Source organism: Saccopteryx bilineata, chromosome X (assembly GCF_036850765.1).
Source record: "Saccopteryx bilineata isolate mSacBil1 chromosome X, mSacBil1_pri_phased_curated, whole genome shotgun sequence".
In the NCBI taxonomy this organism is placed as follows: domain Eukaryota; kingdom Metazoa; phylum Chordata; class Mammalia; order Chiroptera; family Emballonuridae; genus Saccopteryx; species Saccopteryx bilineata.
This window is the reverse complement of record NC_089502.1, coordinates 110123126-110143470: the sequence shown is the minus strand read 5'-3', so window position 1 is coordinate 110143470 and position 20345 is coordinate 110123126. Positions and strand designations below refer to the sequence as shown.

General features: G+C 42.5%; 1 protein-coding gene and 1 pseudogene across 1 annotated transcript in view; one reads left to right on the top strand and one right to left on the bottom strand.

Moving 5' to 3' along the window:
* MED14 (mediator complex subunit 14) overlaps positions 1 to 20345 on the bottom strand; it is an 83232-nt gene that overhangs the window by 14941 nt on the left and 47946 nt on the right. Inside the window, 5 exon segments of the mRNA XM_066250520.1 lie at positions 3175 to 3286; positions 5346 to 5486; positions 11179 to 11357; positions 11445 to 11605; positions 17749 to 17825. Of these exon segments, the coding sequence (XP_066106617.1) occupies positions 3175 to 3286; positions 5346 to 5486; positions 11179 to 11357; positions 11445 to 11605; positions 17749 to 17825 (670 nt within the window).
* Positions 5433 to 20324, top strand: LOC136317579 (proteasome subunit beta type-3 pseudogene; annotated as a pseudogene).

Below are 20345 nucleotides of genomic sequence, written 5' to 3'. Positions count from 1 at the left end.
ATAACCATCTGCTATTATTATTTCAAAATAATTATTTCTGCTACCTTCTATGCAAAACCAGTCTCAACTCTATAACAGAAAAACACTCCCCTTGGGTTCTAATTCCCGTTTCTCCTTTTTCCCTCCTCACTCCCTGGCTGCTCCTTCTTGGGCTCCTACCCTGTTGACTACCGGTGTTCCTCAGGGGCTGAGCTCACCAACCCACCTGGGCCTCTGAGCCCAACTCCATGCCTTATGTGTTACTGCTGCATAGTAAACAGCACCTGTGCCGGGAGGTGGGGGGCATGTCCGGGATCTCATTGGTGCTATGGATGCCCTGGGCCTTTTGTGCCCCTCGGGGCTCACACTACACGAATGCTTCAGGGTTTCTTTTCTGGGGTGCTAGTGCCACCCTGTGCACCCAAGGAAGCCAGAGATGATCTCCGACCTACAGACACTGAGTGCCAGCCCAATATCATGTCTGCGAGTGGGAGCTTAGAGTTCAGAGGTTCATGCAGCTCGAATGGCGGTTGGAGGTATTCCCTCTTAAGGCTTGCTGCAGGCACGGGCCACAGGCTGGGATGTGCACCTCTTCGTCTCTCTGTGTGGGTTCATGTCTTCCCCTCCCCGCCCAGCACCACATCAGTGTGAAGTAGTGACTGTAGAGTGAGGAGCAAAATGAAACACCCCCCAAAATGTCAACACGAAATAAATGACTGCAAATGAAATGTGCAGTAAAGTGGGAAAGTCTTACTGAACACCAGGTGGACCGTCCAGGTGTGGCTCTGTGAGCAGGGCTGAAGTGCACTGTTCTTCCTTGGATCAAATGGCACCAAATGTTGATCGCCAGGCCATGTGTGGTCTTATGCTAATCTAGAAAATCCAAAACAGATAGAAAATTAAGCCAATGAAATGGAGACTGATTCATCATTTTACGTTCCCCAACTCCGGAATGCATGCCACCCTTAAACAGAACTGTGTGTTAAACCTTATGTATAATGTAGATGTCACACGTCTTTTCTTCCTTCTTTTGCATTTCCAAATATTTCCATCTTAGCTACATAGTTTACGCTAGTCCCTGCTATCCGACAACAATGGGAACTACTGCTTTCATGACAGTCCACGTCTGTCTTGGACACATGGATTATTTCAAAGTAGCAGTGTGTGTGTGCGTGCGCATGTGCATGTGTGACACAAACATGGGGTCTGTAATGCTAGTGTGTTTGTTACATGGGCTTAGAAATGTTAAAAATGTTACATGGGCTTGCGGAGAATATAGAATGTGGAGAGTGATAATATGCAGGAGATGATACATTATAGATGCTCGCTCTCAGTATGATGAAGAATGGGCTCCCACATATTCCCTGTGCACCCTTACTCACATACCTGCACATCTGACCCAGGACTGCATTTCTTCACTCAAGAGCATCACTGACCACCACTCATGCGAATGCTTAATTTTATACCATTTTTCTGAATCTCTTGACAATGTGGTTCTTCCAACATTTAAAAACTTAGAGTAAATTTCAGGCATTGACTTGTGTGGAATGCAGATGCAACCATGCTCTCAGTCCCCCTCTTCCCACCCAGAAATACCATGTCCATAGGTCGTATTTTTCCATATACATTGTACGGATATACACTATAATTCACTTACTGGTTTTAGTTCATCCCTTATCAGTCTCAAACCAGGTGCTTCATAAGATGAAATATTATTTTGGTAGGAAGTGCCTGCATGCACAGCTTTGTTCACACATACTCGTGGATATAACATGAACTACATAACACGACTAAATGTACATAATGTAGACATAACCTGCACAGCCTTTGTCTTGGGCCACAGTGAATAATCAGCCAGGTTTCAGGATCTCTGATTAGAGAACTCAGTGTACCTGCTCTCAGAACACAGGTGTCATGTGACAACACAGACACCGAGGGGAAGGAGGAAGGGGAGGGAGAGACGGATGACTCAGGCACTGCAGTCTCCCTGCAGGAAGACCTGCCAGCCCATCATCACACAAAATAGGAGTGCCTGGGTCACCTCGACCCAACCAGAAAACAACCTACATTTCAAGGCACATGTGCACACACACACACACACACACACACACTCACTCACACACACACTCAGAGCAAAATTAGAGACACAGATGCCTGATATTGATGCATATAATCCATGCTCTCTGCCTCTGCACACACACACGTGTTTCTGCTTCTAGCAAAGGTGTTATTTTCAGCTGCTTTTAGTTCCTTATTTTAAAAACACACATGGAAAATCTAAAATGATTTTTCAAATTAGAAAGTAGGAAAAATACTAAGCATCAGTAGTCTAATCCAATACCCAGGAATGCCTATTGCAAATATTTACTGCACAGACTCTGTTTACGCACATATTCTATAAACTATAAAACAGACTTTAAAGCCCTGGCTGGACCCAAGGTCGCTGGCTCGAGCAAGGGGTTACTGGGTCTGCTGAAGGCCCGCGGTCAAGGCACATATGAGAAAGCAATCAATGAACAACTAAGGTGTCGCAACTAAAAACTGATGATTGATGTTTCTCATCTCTCTCTATTCCCGTCTTTCTGTCCCTCTCTCTGACTCTCTCTCTGTCTCTGTAAAAAAAAAAAAAAAAAAAAAAAGTAACATTTTGGTTTGGCAATCTCAAGCAATCCTACAGCACACTTCATGTGGTCGCCAACAGGGCCATTTTGTTCGGATAAACAGGCTGTGCGCTGCTCAATCCTGAGAGGCAGGTACCGTGCACATAAACGAGGGCTCAGCAAACTTTCTGTAAGGGGTCAGCAGTCAGGGCAGGGAAGCAGCCAAACACTGCATAAATGGGTGCAGCTTTGTGCCGAGCAAACTATTTACAAAAGTGGGGTGGGCAGGACTTGGCCCACAGGCTTTAGTTTGTCAACTTCTGACATAAATCATGTGATTAGCACTTCTTGGAGCTGTGCCATGAGTCTGACTCTGGATGACAACACCTCCATTTCATTCAAACCTTTTAGAGTACACTCTGGCATCATGAACATAGGCTGCACAACCCTGCCAGAATGAATGAATGGCAAATATCTAGCCACAGTTTAGAAAGGGAGCTCTCTCTGAAGTCTGAGGCTACAGGGCCAGTGCTTCAGTGTGCACGTGTGTGTACTTAGATTAAAGGCGAGCACGACAAGAGAAGTAATGGCTTACCTGGAGACTGCGTGTGCATCATAGAAGGAGACTGACTAACAGTACTGTGATAAGAAGTAGGAGGTGAAGTAAGAGGATAAGCGCCTGATGATCCTGGCTGCTTTGGAAATGGCTGAAAAGAAGAAATTTAAATGTTTGTAAAATGGCCAATCACGCAGAGTATGAGTGTATGGCTTTCCTCAATAGCTCCGGTGCTAACATTTATATATTTCATGAAAAGGTGCAAAATACACATCAATAACACAGGCTTTTTAAAAACTCCCTGACTGGCCCTGGCCGGTTGGCTCAGCGGTAGAGCGTCGGCCTGGCGTGTGGGGGACCCGGGTTCGATTCCCGGCCAGGGCACATAGGAGAGGCGTCCATATGCTTCTCCACCCCCCCTCCTCCTTCCTCTCTGTCTCTCTCTTCCCCTCCCGCAGCCAAGGCTCCACTGGAGCAAAGATGGCCCGGGCGCTGGGGATGGCTCCTTGGCCTCTGCCCCAGGCGCTAGAGTGGCTCTGGTCACGGCAGAGCGACACCCTGGAAAGGCAGAGCATCGCCCCCTGGTGGGCAGAGCATCGCCCCTGGTGGGCGTGCTGGGTGGATCCCGGTCGGGCGCATGCGGGAGTCTATCTGAATGTTTCTCCCCGTTTCCAGCTTCAGAAAAATACAAAACCAAAACAAAACTCCCTGACTTTCAAATGTTTTACAAATAGCAACATCCTTGTTTGTGACCTTGCAATACCACTGCTTATAGTCCTCAAGATGTTTTTTGCTCATTTTCTGTTTCGAGCAGTACATAAAATACAGTGCATCTTTTTATTTGATGGAGTTTTGGAGTCAATGAAATATGGTAGTTTATTTAACTGGACCTCTACCTACCTTTATTTTCATCTCCAGTAATGCAAACCCTAGGACAATGTAATCCTTTCAACTATATTTTTTAAGCTGAGGTACGAATTACATACAGTGAAGTGCATAAATCTTAAATGTATAGTCGGATGCATTTCTAAATGTAACTGCTGCACAGATCAAGAAATTAAAGAACATTATTACTAGAACCCCAGTCTTTATTACACCCTTTCAGTCTTTACCACCTCCCCAAGGCAAACACTATTATGAATTCTGTCACTGGTTTTTGCCCGGTTTTGCATGTCTTATAAATACTGAATGTACTCATTATATACATGGTGTCTGGCTTCCTTTGTCTAACTTTATGTTAGCGAAATTCATCATGTGTTGCATATAGCAGTAATTCGCTTTCTCACTTCTGTAATGTGTTTCACTGTATAAATATACCCAATTTATTCACTCATTCTACTGTTACTGGATTATTTGGGTTGTTTACAATTTTTTAGATAAATAATGTTGCTATGAACATTCTTGTGTTTTTTGATGCGTTTCTGTAGCACAGATAACTAAGAGTAGAATTGTTAAATCACTGGTATGCATAATGTTCAGCTTTAGCCCTCTGGAATACTACTAAACCCCACTGCAAGGTAGCAGTACCATTTCACACACCCTCCAGTAATAAATGAGTTTCCGTTGCTCCTAATACCAAATGTTGGCAAGGATTATCAATTTTTTTCGTTGCGACACCTTAGTTGTTCATTGACTGCTTTCTCATATGTGCCTTGACTGCGGGCCTCCAGCAGACCGAGTGACCCCTTGCTCGAGCCAGCGACCTTGAGTCCAAGCTGGTGAGCTTTGCTCAAACCAGATGAGCCCGTGCTCAAGCTGACGACCTCGGGGTCTCGAACCTGGGTCCTTCCGCATCCCAGTCCGACGCTCTATCCACTGCACCACCGTCTGGTCAGGCTCAATTTTTTTCTTAAAGCCACTTTTCTGGCTATGGAGCATTATCACACGGTCCTTTGAATTTTTTATTTCTGTGATGCCAAATGACGCTGAACACCTTTTCTGTCCTTACTAGCCATTTGGATGCCCTCTCCTAGAATTACATGGGTCATCACCCGATACCACTTTAAGTGCATGAATCCGAGATTAATGCTATTTCTGGTACTATTCACTTCTTGTCACTGGAAGCCTCCTACTCGTCACCCTCTATTACTATTTTTTCATATAGATTTCCTGAGTATCTTGGGCCAAAGATCTCCTTGCCTTTCAAGAACCTGTATAACCTGTTAAGTTAAATAAATGTGATGGTGTTTGGAATTTCAGCTACACATTACCTGTTGCTGGGGTGGTGGCTGGAGCTGTGAAATTAGAGAATCCATCATATCTCCTCCTATGGGAGAAGGGGGATTATCATCCTCATTTACAGACCTTCTTCGAGCATCCTGATTGCTGTCAACGAACATATTCAGGAATGTCTATGGATATAAACAGGTAAAATTTTTATTATTTTACCTAACATTAGTATGGTATTTAAATTATTTATAATACTTTACTGTCTATCTCTGAAATATAAGTTTAACAAATGAGCCCTGGCCAGATAGCTTGGCTGGTTAGAGCATCGTCTCAAAGCACAGAGGTTGCTGGTTCAATCTCTGGTCAGGGCACGTATAGGAACAGATGTTCCTGTCTGTCTCTGTCGTCTCTCCCCTCCCCTTCCTCTCTCGCTAAAATCAATAAAATTAAAAAAAAAAAAGTTTGACACATGATCACCATTATTAAACAGCCTGAAAGAGATATTAATCATTTTGAAGGGGGGAGGGAGAAACTGAGGAAAACTGTTAGCTACAACTAAATCAACATCTAGGTTAAAAAACAACAACTATCAACTTAGAAGTAATGTGTAAGCAAAAAACTGAATAAAGAATTACACTTCTTTTTTTGGGGGGGGGTATTTTTCTGAAGTTGGAAACTGGGAGGCAGTCAGACAGACTCCTGCATGCGCCCAACCGGGATCCACCGGGCATGCCCACCAGGGGGCGATGCTCTGCCCATCTGGGGTGTTGCTCTGTTGCGACCAGAGCCATTCTAGCGCCTGAGGCAGAGGCCATGGAACCATCCTCAGCGCCCAGGCCAACTCTGCACCAATGGAGCCTCTGCTGTGGGAGGGGAAGAGAGAGACAGAGAGGAAGGAGAGGGGGAGGGGTGGAGAAGCAGATGGGCACTTCTCCTGTGTGCCCTGGCCGGGAATTGAACCCAGGACTCCTGCACGCCAGGCCAACACTCTACCACTGAGCCAAGCGACCAGGGCCAAGAATTACACTTCTTAATAGGTCAAAATATTTTATTAATTGCTGAACCATAAAAGGGGGGGAAATCAAAAGTTATGTTAGAAAATTTCCTATTTAGTGAGTTCTCACTTTTTAAGCTAGAAATAGAGAGGAAAACAAAGAAACTAAGCCATCTTTTCTCTTTTTTATCTAATATGACTTAATCTTGAATCATTACGAATGGACAGTCTCATTTTTATAAGCCATGTCATCAAAAATTAAGCAAGGCTACCAGAATTTGTGTCAAGCACAGACTTTCTTTTAGTACTCTTCATCTTCCCAGTCTTTGAAAATACAAATCATAAACTTTCAGAATCACTTGAAAACTTTTAAAAGTACAGAGTCTGATTTCTAATTAAAGGTGATGGATTCACAACACCCAGTTCATCTCTCCCAATACCCAACCCGAAATGCTTATAAAAAAAAATTTAAAGCAATTAAGTCACAAAGAAAAAAAATAGCAATAAATTCTGGAGACAGCAGAGCAGAAGGCTGAGTGGTAACTGAACCGCCCAATGTGAGGAAGTTGTATACTAAGCAAGCAGTGTGGAAAGCCAAGAAGCAAAGCTATTTTCGTCTAGACCAGTGGGAGTCAACCCGGTCCCTACCACCCACTAGTGGGCGTTCCAGCTTTCATGGTGGGTGGTAGTGGAGCAACCAAAGTATAAATAAAAAGGTAGATTTAACTATAGTAAGTTGTTTTATAAAGATTTATTCTGCCAAACTTAGTGAAAATCTGACTTAAAGTACTTGGTAAGTATTAGTATATGCTTTAACTTGCTGTAACTCTGCTTTATAAATTTTTTTTTTTTCTGAAGCTGGAAACGGGGAGAGACAGTCAGACAGACTCCTGCATGTGCCCGACCGGGATCCACCTGGCACGCCCACCAGGGGCGATGCTCTGCCCACCAGGGGGCGATGCTCTGCCCCTCCGGGGCATCGCTCTGCCGCGACCAGAGCCACTCTAGCGCCTGGGGCAGAGGCCAAGGAGCCATCCCCAGCGCCCGGGCCATCTTTGCTCCAATGGAGCCTCACTGCGGGAGGGGAAGAGAGAGACGGAGAGGAAGGAGAGGGGGAGGGGTGTAGAAGCAAATGGGCGCTTCTCCTGTGTGCCCTGGCCGGGAATCGAACCCGGGACTTCTGCACGCCAGGCCGACGCTCTACCACTGAGCCAACCGGCCAGGGCTGCTTTATAAATTTTGTAAAGTAAAGTTACTTCCCTACTTTATAAATCATCATTACTGTGGAACCGGTGGGCGGTTAGAAAATTTTACTACTAACAGAGATACAAAAGTTGATGGTAGGTATAAAAAGGTTGATTGACTACACCTACTCTAGATCCTCAAAATATGTAAGAACTGGCAGCACCAGATACCTCTGATTCTTTGTTTTTTTCTGTTAGCTCTTTCTGGTACCCCTAGGGGCAAAGGTAAAAAACAAAAAACAGAAGGACTGGGTGAAAGTCTCTTTAAGAGACACTAAAACCAAATGACATACAAATTGGTTTGGTTAACAGGACAGATGAAAAGATCATCATTAATTATCAGAAAATGCAAATAAAATCCGCAATGAACCAGCCTAACTGGTGGTGGCACATTAGATAGAACACCAACCTGGGACACTGAGGGGCCCAGTTCAAAACCCTGAGGTTACTGGCTAGAGCAGGCATGGCCAACATACGACCTGTGGGCCGTATCTGGCCTACAATTAAATTTTTAATATTCTCTGCTACTTTAAAATCTCAGCTACTCAGAAGCAGAAGCATCTTTGATTATTGGAAATCGAGATATTTAAGAAGACAGTGATACACAGAAAAGAATTCCGCTTGTGACTAATCTAGGGTTAACTTCCAATAATTGGTAGAATGGATTCGCAATACTTCTTTATTTTTTAAAAAAATTCTATTATAAAGATTTACAACTTCTGTACTCGATATGAACTATTTGACGTCAGCCAGCCTACAGCTCCCAAAAGGACAGCCATGGGGAACCATAACAGTAGCCAGTCTTCTACTCCACCACTCAAAGGTGGTGGTGGCTCCATACTGAATTCCGAATCCTGCCACAGACTATGCCAAATGTAAGCCTGGCTTGGCTGCTGTCTAATGCATCTCTATGAAATACAGTTTTCAGGAGCATGAGAGCTAGTCTTACAGTGGAAATCAACATTTTATATGCTTTCTAATAATCATCCCTTTTGAAATTCTTCATATATATAAAACTTGTAAACTAAACAAGTGGGGACTAGCTTATTAGGTTTAGTCCCAACTAACACTTTTAGCAAAGGTAATTTTATTTAGCTTCTCTCCTTATCCTAAGCTAAAACATTTCATTTCCCACTGTTGTGGCAACAAGAATAAGTGTAAACTCTGGAAGATTTGGGAATGTCTTTGATATGTAAAATTACATTTATAGCTACTGTGTTGAAATGTAAAACAACATTTATGCTACTGCTACTGTGTTGGTATGTAAAACATTTATCACTACTGTGTTATCTTGTAGTCTTGATGTGTAGGAATGCTTTTCCTTTTAATAGATCCTATAGATAAATGTTGTAAGCTTATCAGTAAATGACTTTTGTATCATGCTCCCCCTCCTTTCTCCTCAACCAGTATGTGATCATGTCTATATAACCAACCTCAGGACTATAATCGAGGCTGCATGATCTAGGTTGGCTATACCCCGTGTAAGTCATATGTAGCCGGCTTATTAATAAATCTCCTAAAATTTCTTCTGTATCCTGCATTGGTGTCTCTATGTAGCCCGTGTGTTGGGCAGATAAAATATATTATGCTCCCTTTGTTAAAGATGGCGCTGCCCACATGGAAGCCCTTCGTCCAGGTGATATTAGTTGCCCTTCTTGCTTGGGATGGGTGTGAGTATGTTAATATGTGTTGGGGGAGGGCTTTCACGCCAAAAGGTTTTAAAAGGAAGAGAGATCACATTGTTCCTGAAAAAGAGTGATTACATTCTAGGAGGAGCCCATGCTGTAGGAGAGCAGAGAAAGGCCACGTGGAGAAGGCCAGGAGAAGCAGCCAAGATGGTGGAGTGCTAAGGGAGAAGCCAGTTTGTGCAGAGTTTTTGCAGAGAAAAGGAGATGGGGAACAGAGGTGAATAAGGCTGGTGAGGTAGAAACCTTTGATTCTAGGAAACTCAGATGAGTCAGTGGCTTTGGGAGCCCTGAATGGAAAGGGAAGTGTTTTCCCACTGTGTGTAGTTCTTGCCCGCCAGGTGCAAGTAGGATTAAAGCTAATGGCCTGCCAGTTCTTGGCTCTGTTGTTTCATTACTGTCTGTCTGAATCTAATGAGAACCTGCCAGGCGGCTGTGATGGTAGCTGTGACTACTGGCTTTACACTGCAGATTAAAGTACAGTACTTCATAACATATATTTGAAAAAGAGGGTATTTTGGTAATATTATATGCCTAGACTGAAATCTCTCTTAAATATGTAATTTAGTGTGAAAAAAAAAGAGAAAGCAACAGCATAGACAGTATGCTCCCATTTCCATCCCTACAAAAGGGAACCTGGGCAGGGTGGAGAAATATTAGCAATGTAACAGAATGGTTAGAGGTTTCAATTCCAGCTCTGCCACTTACTAGCTATGTGACCTTCACCAAGATTCTTTGGTCTCTGTGACTTTTTTTCTTCATTTGTAAAATGAAGAATCAACTTCCCCACCCCACAGGGTGATTATGAGAAGTGAGTTACCAAAAGCAAACTGTTTATTACATTGTATGGCACATAGTAAACTCTCTGTATGTATTAACTGTAAGGTCAGTGGATAATGGGGGATGGTCACATGGGGAACTCAGACCCTTGAACTTTGGCTAGGACCGCCCACAACCAAGCGGGCCAAAAGAAACTTCCCAGGAACCCTTTGGGAAAAAGCGACTGTCTGCCAGCCAGTGAGATTTTACCACATCATATTAGCTCGACTATCCTAGGAACCCTTTAAATATCCCTCACACAGGTCACTCCTTGAGACTTCCCTGGCCTCCATCTTTCCCCCGGGGCCAGGGAACCTCGCAGGGCGGGATGCGCACTCTGTGCTCAATAAAGCCTTTTGTTATTCCACACTTTGTGGCTCTGCCCCTTCCTTCCTTCTCGGTGGGGGAAAAATACCTTACATTAACTATATTAACTATTATTACAACATGGTATACCTGTGTGTAAAAATCTCTGATACCTAAGAAACAATAGTGGTCATCTTTGGGGGAAGGAAATAGAAACCTAAGTTAAAAAGAAAACTTATTTTTCATTAAATATACTTTTGAATTTTTCTTTTTTTTTTAACAAGTGAGCATGTGTTGGGGACCAAAAGTCATGATTTTTGAGGGACAGAGGTGTGGGGAACTAGCAGTAAGCTGACAGTCTGCCCAACCCCCCACCTCACTGGTTCTGTGAAGTTGCTAAAGGCTATTTTTTTCTATACCTTTATGTTAGCTATGGTGCTGGATTGTTTATACTCATCCTACCCCCATTTCCCTCAGAAAGACTGGAGATAATCCTTTGTTTTGTGAAGTTATTATGTATGGTGGGGGTTTCCAGCACTTGGTAGAATTCTTGGGTTGCCTTGGAAATGTGACTTTGCTTTAATGATCTCTTTGATTTACTAATGGCCTCACTTTGCCCTATAAAAGCAGGTTGGTGGATGGAGGGGCTTTTTGCAAGCTATCTTTTCCGTTGCAAAGAGACCTCCAGAGCCCATCCTTTTTCTCTTTAAACCTAGGTTTCTTAATTCCGCGCCATTCCCACTCAGGACCCGGAATTACCAGCCACACTGGGTCGCGGCAAGCATGTTTCACGTTTTCAGTTAAAAAAGGAGGAATGCTTTCATTATTTTTTCCCAAAAGGAAGATTATCACATATACCTGGTAGAGAATGTGCAAATTCCAACACACACTCATATAATCGTGCAATGCTATTCCAGTCATTAAGAAACATTTCAACCACTTTTCTACCACCAACAGGTTCAGACAATAGGTTTTCATATGTTAGATAAACATGCCGGGATGGTCCTAGAGGAGTAAAAGAGAAGATTAATGGCAAGCAATATGAAAAAAAATCCAGAAATATGCAAAGGCAAAGTGTGTGAAGCAACTCACCTTGTTCCCTACTAGAAGTGCCATTAAGTGGACAATTTGCAAACACTAACTCTGCTACCCACGTGCGATTATTTCTACCTTGTAATCGGAAAGTGCAATCGAGGAGAGAGCGGTCCAGAGCCTTCTGGGTTTCCTCATTTACACCCTTACAGGGTGGAATTCTGGTGATAAAAGACAGCATAGGCAGTGTACTTCATATCACAGAAAGACAAAAGCAAACAATCTCCACAATGACAGGAAAGGTATCTACATTAGAGCTTCAGTTCAAACTCCCCTACTAGGTACCTTCTGTAAAGGAAGGACGCAATTCATGGCAATTAATAGCATTTAACCCATTTCCATTCACTTCAACATAGGTTAGGACTGTCACTTTAACAAAGCATTATTTATTTTCACCCCTAATCTTATTATTAGAAAAAAAAACCCCAATTCTTCAGAATGAAAAATCAAGGATACTGGCTTTCTACAAAATTTATTTAGAGTACCCTCAAGGAAAAACTAAGGGGAACAAAATACTTGTAAAATCACTCTTTGAAGGCAGGATGATACAGTGAAAGGAACAAGAATACTGGATGTAAGGTATTCCCCCTCCCCAGGAAGAAAGAAGGGGGTATTTACCAAGTGTGGAATAACAAAAGCTTTATTCAGAGCACATCTCAGGCAAAGTTCTCTAGTCCGTGAGATGGGCCAGAGAAGTTGCCAGAATTTTCCCACCTGGGGGGTAATTTATAGAGTCTGTAGGGGGGTCGGGTTAATATGACGTGGTGAAATTTCATTGGCGGACAGTCGTTTTTTTCCAAAGTGTTCCTGGGAAATTTCTTTTGGCGGGCATGGGTGTGGGTGGTTCCAGTCAAAGTTCCCAGGCCTTATTCCTCACATGACCTTTCCCATTGCCAACCGACCTCACACTGGAGTCAGGAACCAGCTTTTTAATTCTGACTCAGCTACATTTAAATCTGAATTCCAGCTTCCTGGCTACAAAATGGAGATAATTATCTCATGGGTCAGTGATTTTAAAACATGCCAAAAAATACATCAAGTGCTTATGGTGGCCGATACAGCAAGTATTCATACATGTTAAATCTCCTTTGCAGTAAACCAAGTCTTGATCACTGGCTGCCATGACAAAGTTCCAGGTTCATTATCCACCTCCCCCTTCTCTTCCTCCTCTGTAGAGGTAACATGCACTGTGATGAGCTTTACATGTATTAATTCATTTAATATACATATTCTCACTTACACACATCATACATACAAGTGAAATTCATTAGTTTTGGTATCTTAACACACCTACCTATCAATTATCCTCTTGCAGCTTTATGACAATCTTATTTGTCAAAAATAACATTAAGAGGTAATATAGTTTAGCTGTTTTGTCAGTCATGGAATGAAATAATGAGATAATGTATTATTTAACTATATATTATCCTTTAACTCATAAGGAAGTTGCATTAATTCTCAGACTTGGTATAATATCAATATCTAAGGCAAAACAACAACAACAAATAGAAATGGAAACATGGAATCTTGGTTGAGGCCTCTTATTCAGAGTGTAGCACCTAAAACAAGGGCTCCCACTCTCAGCCATACTGACGTCTGGGGCTGGATAACTGTTGTGAAGGGCTGTCCAGTGCAGCCCTGGGCTCTATCTACCAGATGGCAAGAACACCTCCACCTACTCCTCTCAGTTAATGATAACCAACAATATCTCCAAACATTGCCAAATGTCCCTAAGAGGGTACAACCATCCAGGGGGTTGAGGACCAATGACCTAGAATAAACAACTTAGAGCAAAAGGAGACAGGGATTGCATATGGTAAAAAATAAATTTTGTAGGAGGAAGGAAATCTATACAGGTTGCACAAAAATAGAATTAACACAGTACTGAAACTTTCTCAATTAAAAATTCATCACAGTTCCTCTTAAATATACAAGTTAAGTTTTTCAAAAGTTAATCCTTCATACCACATACTTTTTTATCACTACTAGAAAGATTTTTTTCCAACATTATTTGGAGTAGTTATCATAGAAATGACATGCATTGCATATATGCTTCTCAAAGTCATAGGTATACCGAGGGCCCTTACCCTTCAAATCGTAACCCTAAAGCATAGTATTATAAAGCGACCAATTCATACAGATTTTTAAATCTTGACTTGAAAAATAAAAATGCAGTACATTATCTTCCTTTCACATAAATAGGTATTTCGTGAACCTATCTGTTAGAAAATGAACATATAGAAGCCAGAACATTTTTAAGTAAGAACTAAGGTAAGAGTAAGACTCCTTCCAATTTAACCATGGAAATACATTCTATGTCACTTTCTTAATCTGTGACATAAATATAATTGGCAGTACTTCAAGAACCTTGTAAAATATTTACTTGCTTTTAAGGTTATAAATGTAATACGGAGAATAGAAGTAACTACAATTGTAATTTAATCTTCTCCACATGATCTGGTGAGGGAAAGAAAACAAAACAGGTTCCTCAAAAGGAAACCAGACAAAATTGTTACAAACTCAAAACTACTACTATATTTGCCAAAAATTAAGAACTAAGGAAGACGTTTCCAGGACAATGGATTAACCTTATCTGAACATTTCCATCAACTCAAAAAAGTTTTTCAAGCTAAACAGCTACTCCTGACTGATTGTTCTCCTATAATTCCGAGTATTGAGCAAATTTAGGAAGTAGGCTTTGGTCCAGGACAGACAGATGTATGTCAGCACTGCCCCTTTTTAGCCATTATGTGCTGTGTGTCAGTTTCATTCTGAGGAGCTTTACAAACATTAGTAACCACATGATGTTCCTGAAATCACTGAAAGTGCTAGGAAAGAAAGCACAATTATGCCTACAAGGAAAGGGAAGGGGGTTTTATAAAGGTTGCACTTGCATAAGCAGAAGGACTGAGCCACACAATTGACATGTTGTAAGAGGCAAAGAAACAGAATGGAGAAGATGAAAAACCTTGTGGGTATGGTCAGTGGACCAGCACCACTGCCCATTGCTATAATGTTAGCTCAGGGGAAGGTGGGAAGTTTGCTTCAGTGCTCAACACTAGGCACCATGTGCATGCTGCTCTTGAGACTTGAGTCATCTGTGCTACAGCACAAGGCAACAGGCCCATGAACCAGTGCGATCTGAGGTGTCGGCCATGATACTCTGAGATACATCAAGAAGGCCAGCTCAAGAGGTTTGCAAGGAGATAAGCTGAACAAGAATAGAACATATTTTTAGCAAAGAGAAGAAAAGTGCTAATTCTAAAGCTTTGAAGTATCAACTTATACTCTCATGTTTAATATAAACATATCTAGGACTAAAAGCTTTGTAAAAGAAGAGTGTCTGAAGATTAAACACATTAGAGCAATTACATATTAGTTAGATCTATGCAGGATTTCGTAAAATCATGTTTAGACACTTACTGTTAGTTTTTCTTTCTTTTTTTTTAATTTTTTTTTATTTATTCATTTTATAGAGGAGAGGGGGGAACAGAGAGAGAGAGAGAGAGAGAGAGAGAGAGAGAGAGAGGAGAGACAGAGAGAGAGAAGTGAGGGAGAAGCTGTAAGTATCAACTCCCATATGTGCCTTGACCAGGCAAGCCCAGGGTTTCAAACCGGCGACCTCAGCATTTCCAGGACGACGCTTTATCCACTGTGCCACCATAGGTCAGGCCTAGTTTTTCTTTCTTCATGCTATATTGTACCTCCATAATGGACAGCATGTACTGGACAAGCAGTTACTTTTCATTTATTCATTTGTATATATTTTCATTTTATGTTTTAAACACAGAAAACATTAGCTAGGATATAAAGCCTTTCTTAAGAATTACTGTTAAATGAAGCTAAAAAAATACGAAATGCTTCTTTCTTAGGTAAGAAGAGTATTACGAGTTCCCCTGAATTCGAGAAGGGGACTGAAATTTTTTTTTGTAAAAATGCTGAGCATAAGATATTTTAAAACTCTTGCAAAATATGAAAAACATAACTAAGAGAACAGAACACAAATGTTAACATCACATACTTATCTGCAGTTGCCAAGAAGAGTGAAAGGAAAAAAATACCCTTCATTTTAAGCACAAGTAATTTAACACCAAAAGCAATTAAATTGAAAATACTACATTTTCCTATTGATTTCCACTGTAAGACTAGCTCTCATGCTCCTGAAAACTGTATTTCATAGAGATGCATTAGACAGCAGCCAAGCCTGACCAGGCGGTGGCACAGTGGATAGAGTGTCGGACTGGGATGCGGAGGACCCAGGTTCGAGACCCCAAGGTCACCAGCTTGAGCATAGGCTCATCTGGTTTGAGCAAAAGCTCACCAGCTTGGACCCAAGGTCGCTGGCTCGAGCAAGGGGTTACTTGGTCTGCTGGAGGCCCGTGGTCAAGGCACATATGAGAAAGCAATCAATGAACAACTAAGGTGTCGCAACAAAAAACTGATAATTGATGCTTCTCATCTCTCTCCGTTCCTGTCTGTCTGTCCCTATCTATCCCTCTCTCTGACTCTCTCTCTGTCTCTGTAAAAAAAAAAAAAAAGTATCCAGGAAGGTAAGCCGTGCCAGTTCTTTAACCCTTTATCCAGAGGAGCACCATGCCACACAGGTGCAGTGTATGCCATTTGCTAGCCTTCCCATCTTCCACAGAAACAAACAGATTGCCAAGTAACAAAAATTAAAGCCCTGCTGGCTCAAACTGCGGAGCTGTCATGTTCTGGTAGACAGAGGAATTCAATCAATAAAAACTGTTTATATACCTTATATCATTAAGCAACATCTAAGAAACAGTACAAATGCCCCCCAAAAGAAAATTTTTTCTGCACCAAAAAAGTCGATCTCGGCCTGACCTGTGGTGGCACAGTGGGTAAAGCATCAACCTGGAAACGCTGAGGTTGCCGGTTCAAAACCCTGGGCTTGCCTGGTCAAGGCACATATGGGAGTTGATGCTTCCTGCTCCTCCCCCTTCTCTCTCTCTCTCTCTCACTCTCTCTCTCTCTCTCTCTCTCTCCCCTCTCTATAGTGAATAAATTTTTTAAAAATCTTAAAAAAAAAAAAAGGTCGATCTCTTAAATGGCACACTACCTTTGCAAGTCCATCCTGGTCATCTGACAGAGCATACGTACTGCACAAGCTTTCCTTCAAAGCATCCTTTGGCTCCTTGTCCTCTGTCTAGAAACAAGCCCTCTGCCCATCTCCCTCTGTATATTCTTTCCCGGTGATCTGATTTATTATCCCACCTCAATTATGATTACCTTGGTGATGACTCACCCACCTGTCCTGCCCAGACCTGCCACCTAAGCTTGAGACACATCCCTACCTGCCCAAAAGGATATCTAGGCACCTCAAACTTAGGAAAGCCCCTTCAAACTCACATCTTCAGTGCCCCTTATCTCAAACTAAACAATCATCTATCATTTGTCCTAGATAAATCTAGTCATCTTTGTCACCTTCTCCTCTTTCTAACTTTCAACATCAATCTTATCAACAACCCTTGAATATTTTATCCCCTAAGTCCCTGTGGAACATTCTACAGTCCAAGCAATCAACAACACTCTTGTGAATCACTTCAACAACCGGTTTCACAACTTCTTGTTTCTCTCCAATTTATTCTCCATATTGCTATCAGGGTGAGCTTCCAAAAACACCTATCGAATGTCAGTTTCATTTAAAATCAATTGATTGTTTCTTGTTGCCATTAGGATAAAGTCTAAATTCCTTAAGGACACTTAAAAAGCCCCATGGGACCTGACACCTTCGTGCTTACATCCCCAGATTCATCTCTCCTAACTCCTGCCATGCTCAACTTCTTTCAGTTCCGGGATGCTGAACGTTCTTGCCTCCAACCCTTCACAAAAGCAGTTATCCCTTCCGGTTAGGACCAACCCACTCCCACCCTCACTCTTTCCTCTCTCACCTCTCCTGCAGTCAGGGTACAGCTGGTATTTCCCCAAAGATACCTTTCCTGACTTCCAAACTAGCCCAGATGCCCCCCTGCTATGTTAATCAAGAGCATCCTGAAGGGCTCCACCAGAATTCACGCCTGACACACAGTCACACTCAGGTACCATCTGCTGAGTGAATGAAAGAAATGTAGACGAAAGACAACCTTAAAGAGCAAGTGGTGCTGGATGGCCACTCAGCAGGTGAAAGCAAATCCTCCCCCAGACCTTAGTAATTTTGTGCAGAACTCTGTAACATCCACAGGTTCTGAACTCTGCTTTATGCAGTCTCATGAAAAGAGAGGAGCAGCTCTGGCAGTGTGGCTGCCACATGTGGCATCAAGTGACACAAATGACAGGGACTCACTTCAATAAGCGAATTGCATGGCTGAAACCATCACCTTCCATTTGTACTCCTTGATGTGGAATCTCCAGATTGGACAACTGGAAAGAGAAATGCACAATTATATCAGACTACCAATTTTACAAAGTAAACCACCTTTTCTAAGCACTACTGCTTATTCTCAAGGCGTCTTTCCTAAGGCCACTCTTTCCCAAAGTTACAACATATCAGGCCGCCTGAGTAGTGTCCCCATCATTTGATTTTCTGGGAACTATATTAAGTCCAGCGAAACTCAAAGATGACCAGAGTTTCTCTAGTTAAAAAACACCTCCGTAGGTGGCAAATCTTCAAAATTTGGGAGACTAATTTTTGTAGCAAGCCAAAAGTAATACACAATCAATTCTGATGGTTCCAAATAATGCAACTATAAAATAAGATTGTGTTTTTTCTCTGTGTGTAATTCAATTGTTTGTCTGAAACACTGTTTGAATAATACAGTCACATCTCACTTCTAATCACAAACAATATTTTTAGTTCAGAACTTTTCTGGAACACATTTTTATTCTTAACAAACTATTTCCTGTGTAAAACCCAAGAAGAAAATATTTCAAATTTATGTACTCATCCAGATGAGGTATCTTTCCCAAATGGAGGATTCAGAAAGTGAGTTAAAAAGATGAATGTGGGGACAGTACCTGAGACTGTCAGTGGAACTACAGGGTATTTAGGTATGCCGGAAAGTCGAATGATCTACCAAAGAAATGCTTGCCTTGTGGCAGATATTCCCAGGTCTTCTATGGCAGACTATTTTTATCTACCTTGTTCCAGAAAGGATTTAAGGCAGCTCTAAGTATTTGAATGAAACCTGCTCTTTGGCTTGGAAACGAAAGAGGTTTAGGAAAAAGAAGCCTTGACCAAATAGGGAGGAGAGGTTCAGCTTAAAAAGGAAACAAAGTGTGGGACATATCAGAAATGTTGCCTTTACTGGGTGCTGAGGATGGCCCCATGGCCTCTGCCTCAGGCGCTAGAATGGCTCTGGTTGCAACAGAGCAACGCTCCAGATGGGCAGAGCATCGCCCCCTGGTGGGCATGCCGAGTGGATCCCGGTCGGGCGCATGTGGGAGTCTGTCTGACTGCCTCCCTGTTTCCAACTTCAGAAAAATACAAAAGAAAAAAACTTTTTTAAAAAAATGTTGCCTTTATTCTACAGAGCAGAGATAAACGTCCCTGGCAGGATTAGATTTAGTTATTCACATCTCAGTATAAACTACTTTAAGTAGAAAATGTGCTGCTTTTGCCTTTACCATGTCTTTTTCATTGAGAGGATTAAAAGGTAAGTTTTTAAGAGCCTGTGTTCAATAGAGTATTATAGAATGTTCTTACATGTCTTATGTGTGCAGCAGGTATAAGGGTACAGAGAATGAGGACAGACTGGACATATTTCTATACATATTAGTCTGTATGGGAACTATGAAGACACAAATTTCTGAGATTTCTAAACTGTGGGTGGAGGGAGAGAGGAAACAACTGCATCACACTGCCCCTGGGCACCAGGTAGCCTCCCTTCCTACTGCAAAGATAGTATTGAATGACTTTCATACAATCAACCCACATGGCACAATGAAGAAGCACAAGAACAGTCAAGCAGACAGGAAGCATAGACACGGTCTGTACAGTTTAGGAACTATGGCCAGTCCACAGACAAGAGGATATTCATCAAGCTCACAGCTCTAGGAGTGGGGACAATGAGTACAAGAGTATCTATTTTAGGTGCCAGTTTCTGGGCTTGGATTTTTCTGGGCTATTCATGCTCTTCACAATGTCACACCTGATCCCCATCTTCAGATCCCAAAGCTCTACAAAGCAGGAATCGGCATAGGACAGCTGATGACCAAATCCAGCCCACGGACTGCTTTTTTTCTTTTGCATAAATAAAAGTGTTGGCTGGAACTGTGGAGACTGGCGGTCCTACTACACTGCAAGCATGTCTATTATGTTCTATAATGGAGGGGCCATCACGGTCATAAAGGGGAAGGACTGTATGGCCATCGCTGCCGACAAGCACTTCAGAATCCAGACCCAGATGGTGACCAGGGACTTCCAGAAGATCTTTCCCATGGGCGACCAGCTATACATCGGCCTGGCCGGGATAGCCACCAACATCCAGACCGTTGTCCAGCGCCTCAAGTTCCTACTGAACCTGTATGAGCTGAAGGAAGCTCGGCAGATCAAGCCTTACACCCTCATGGGCATGTTGGCCAACTGCATGTATGAGAAACGTTTTGACCCCTACTACACTGAGCCAGTCATTGCTGGGTTGGACCTGAAGACTGCTATGCCCTTCATTTGCTCTCTAGATCTCACCGGCTGCCCCATGGTGACTGATGACTTTGTGGTCAGTGGCACCTGTGCTCAACAAATGTATGGGATGTGCGAGTCCCTCTGGGAGCCCGACACAGATCCAGAACACCTGTTTGAAACCGTCTCACAAGCCATGCTGAACACTGTGGACCGTATGCAGTGTCAGGCACGAGAGTCATTGTCATATCAGTGAGGACAAAATCACCACAAGGACACTGAAGGCACGAATGGACTAAACCCCTGTTCCCAGAGCCTTACAT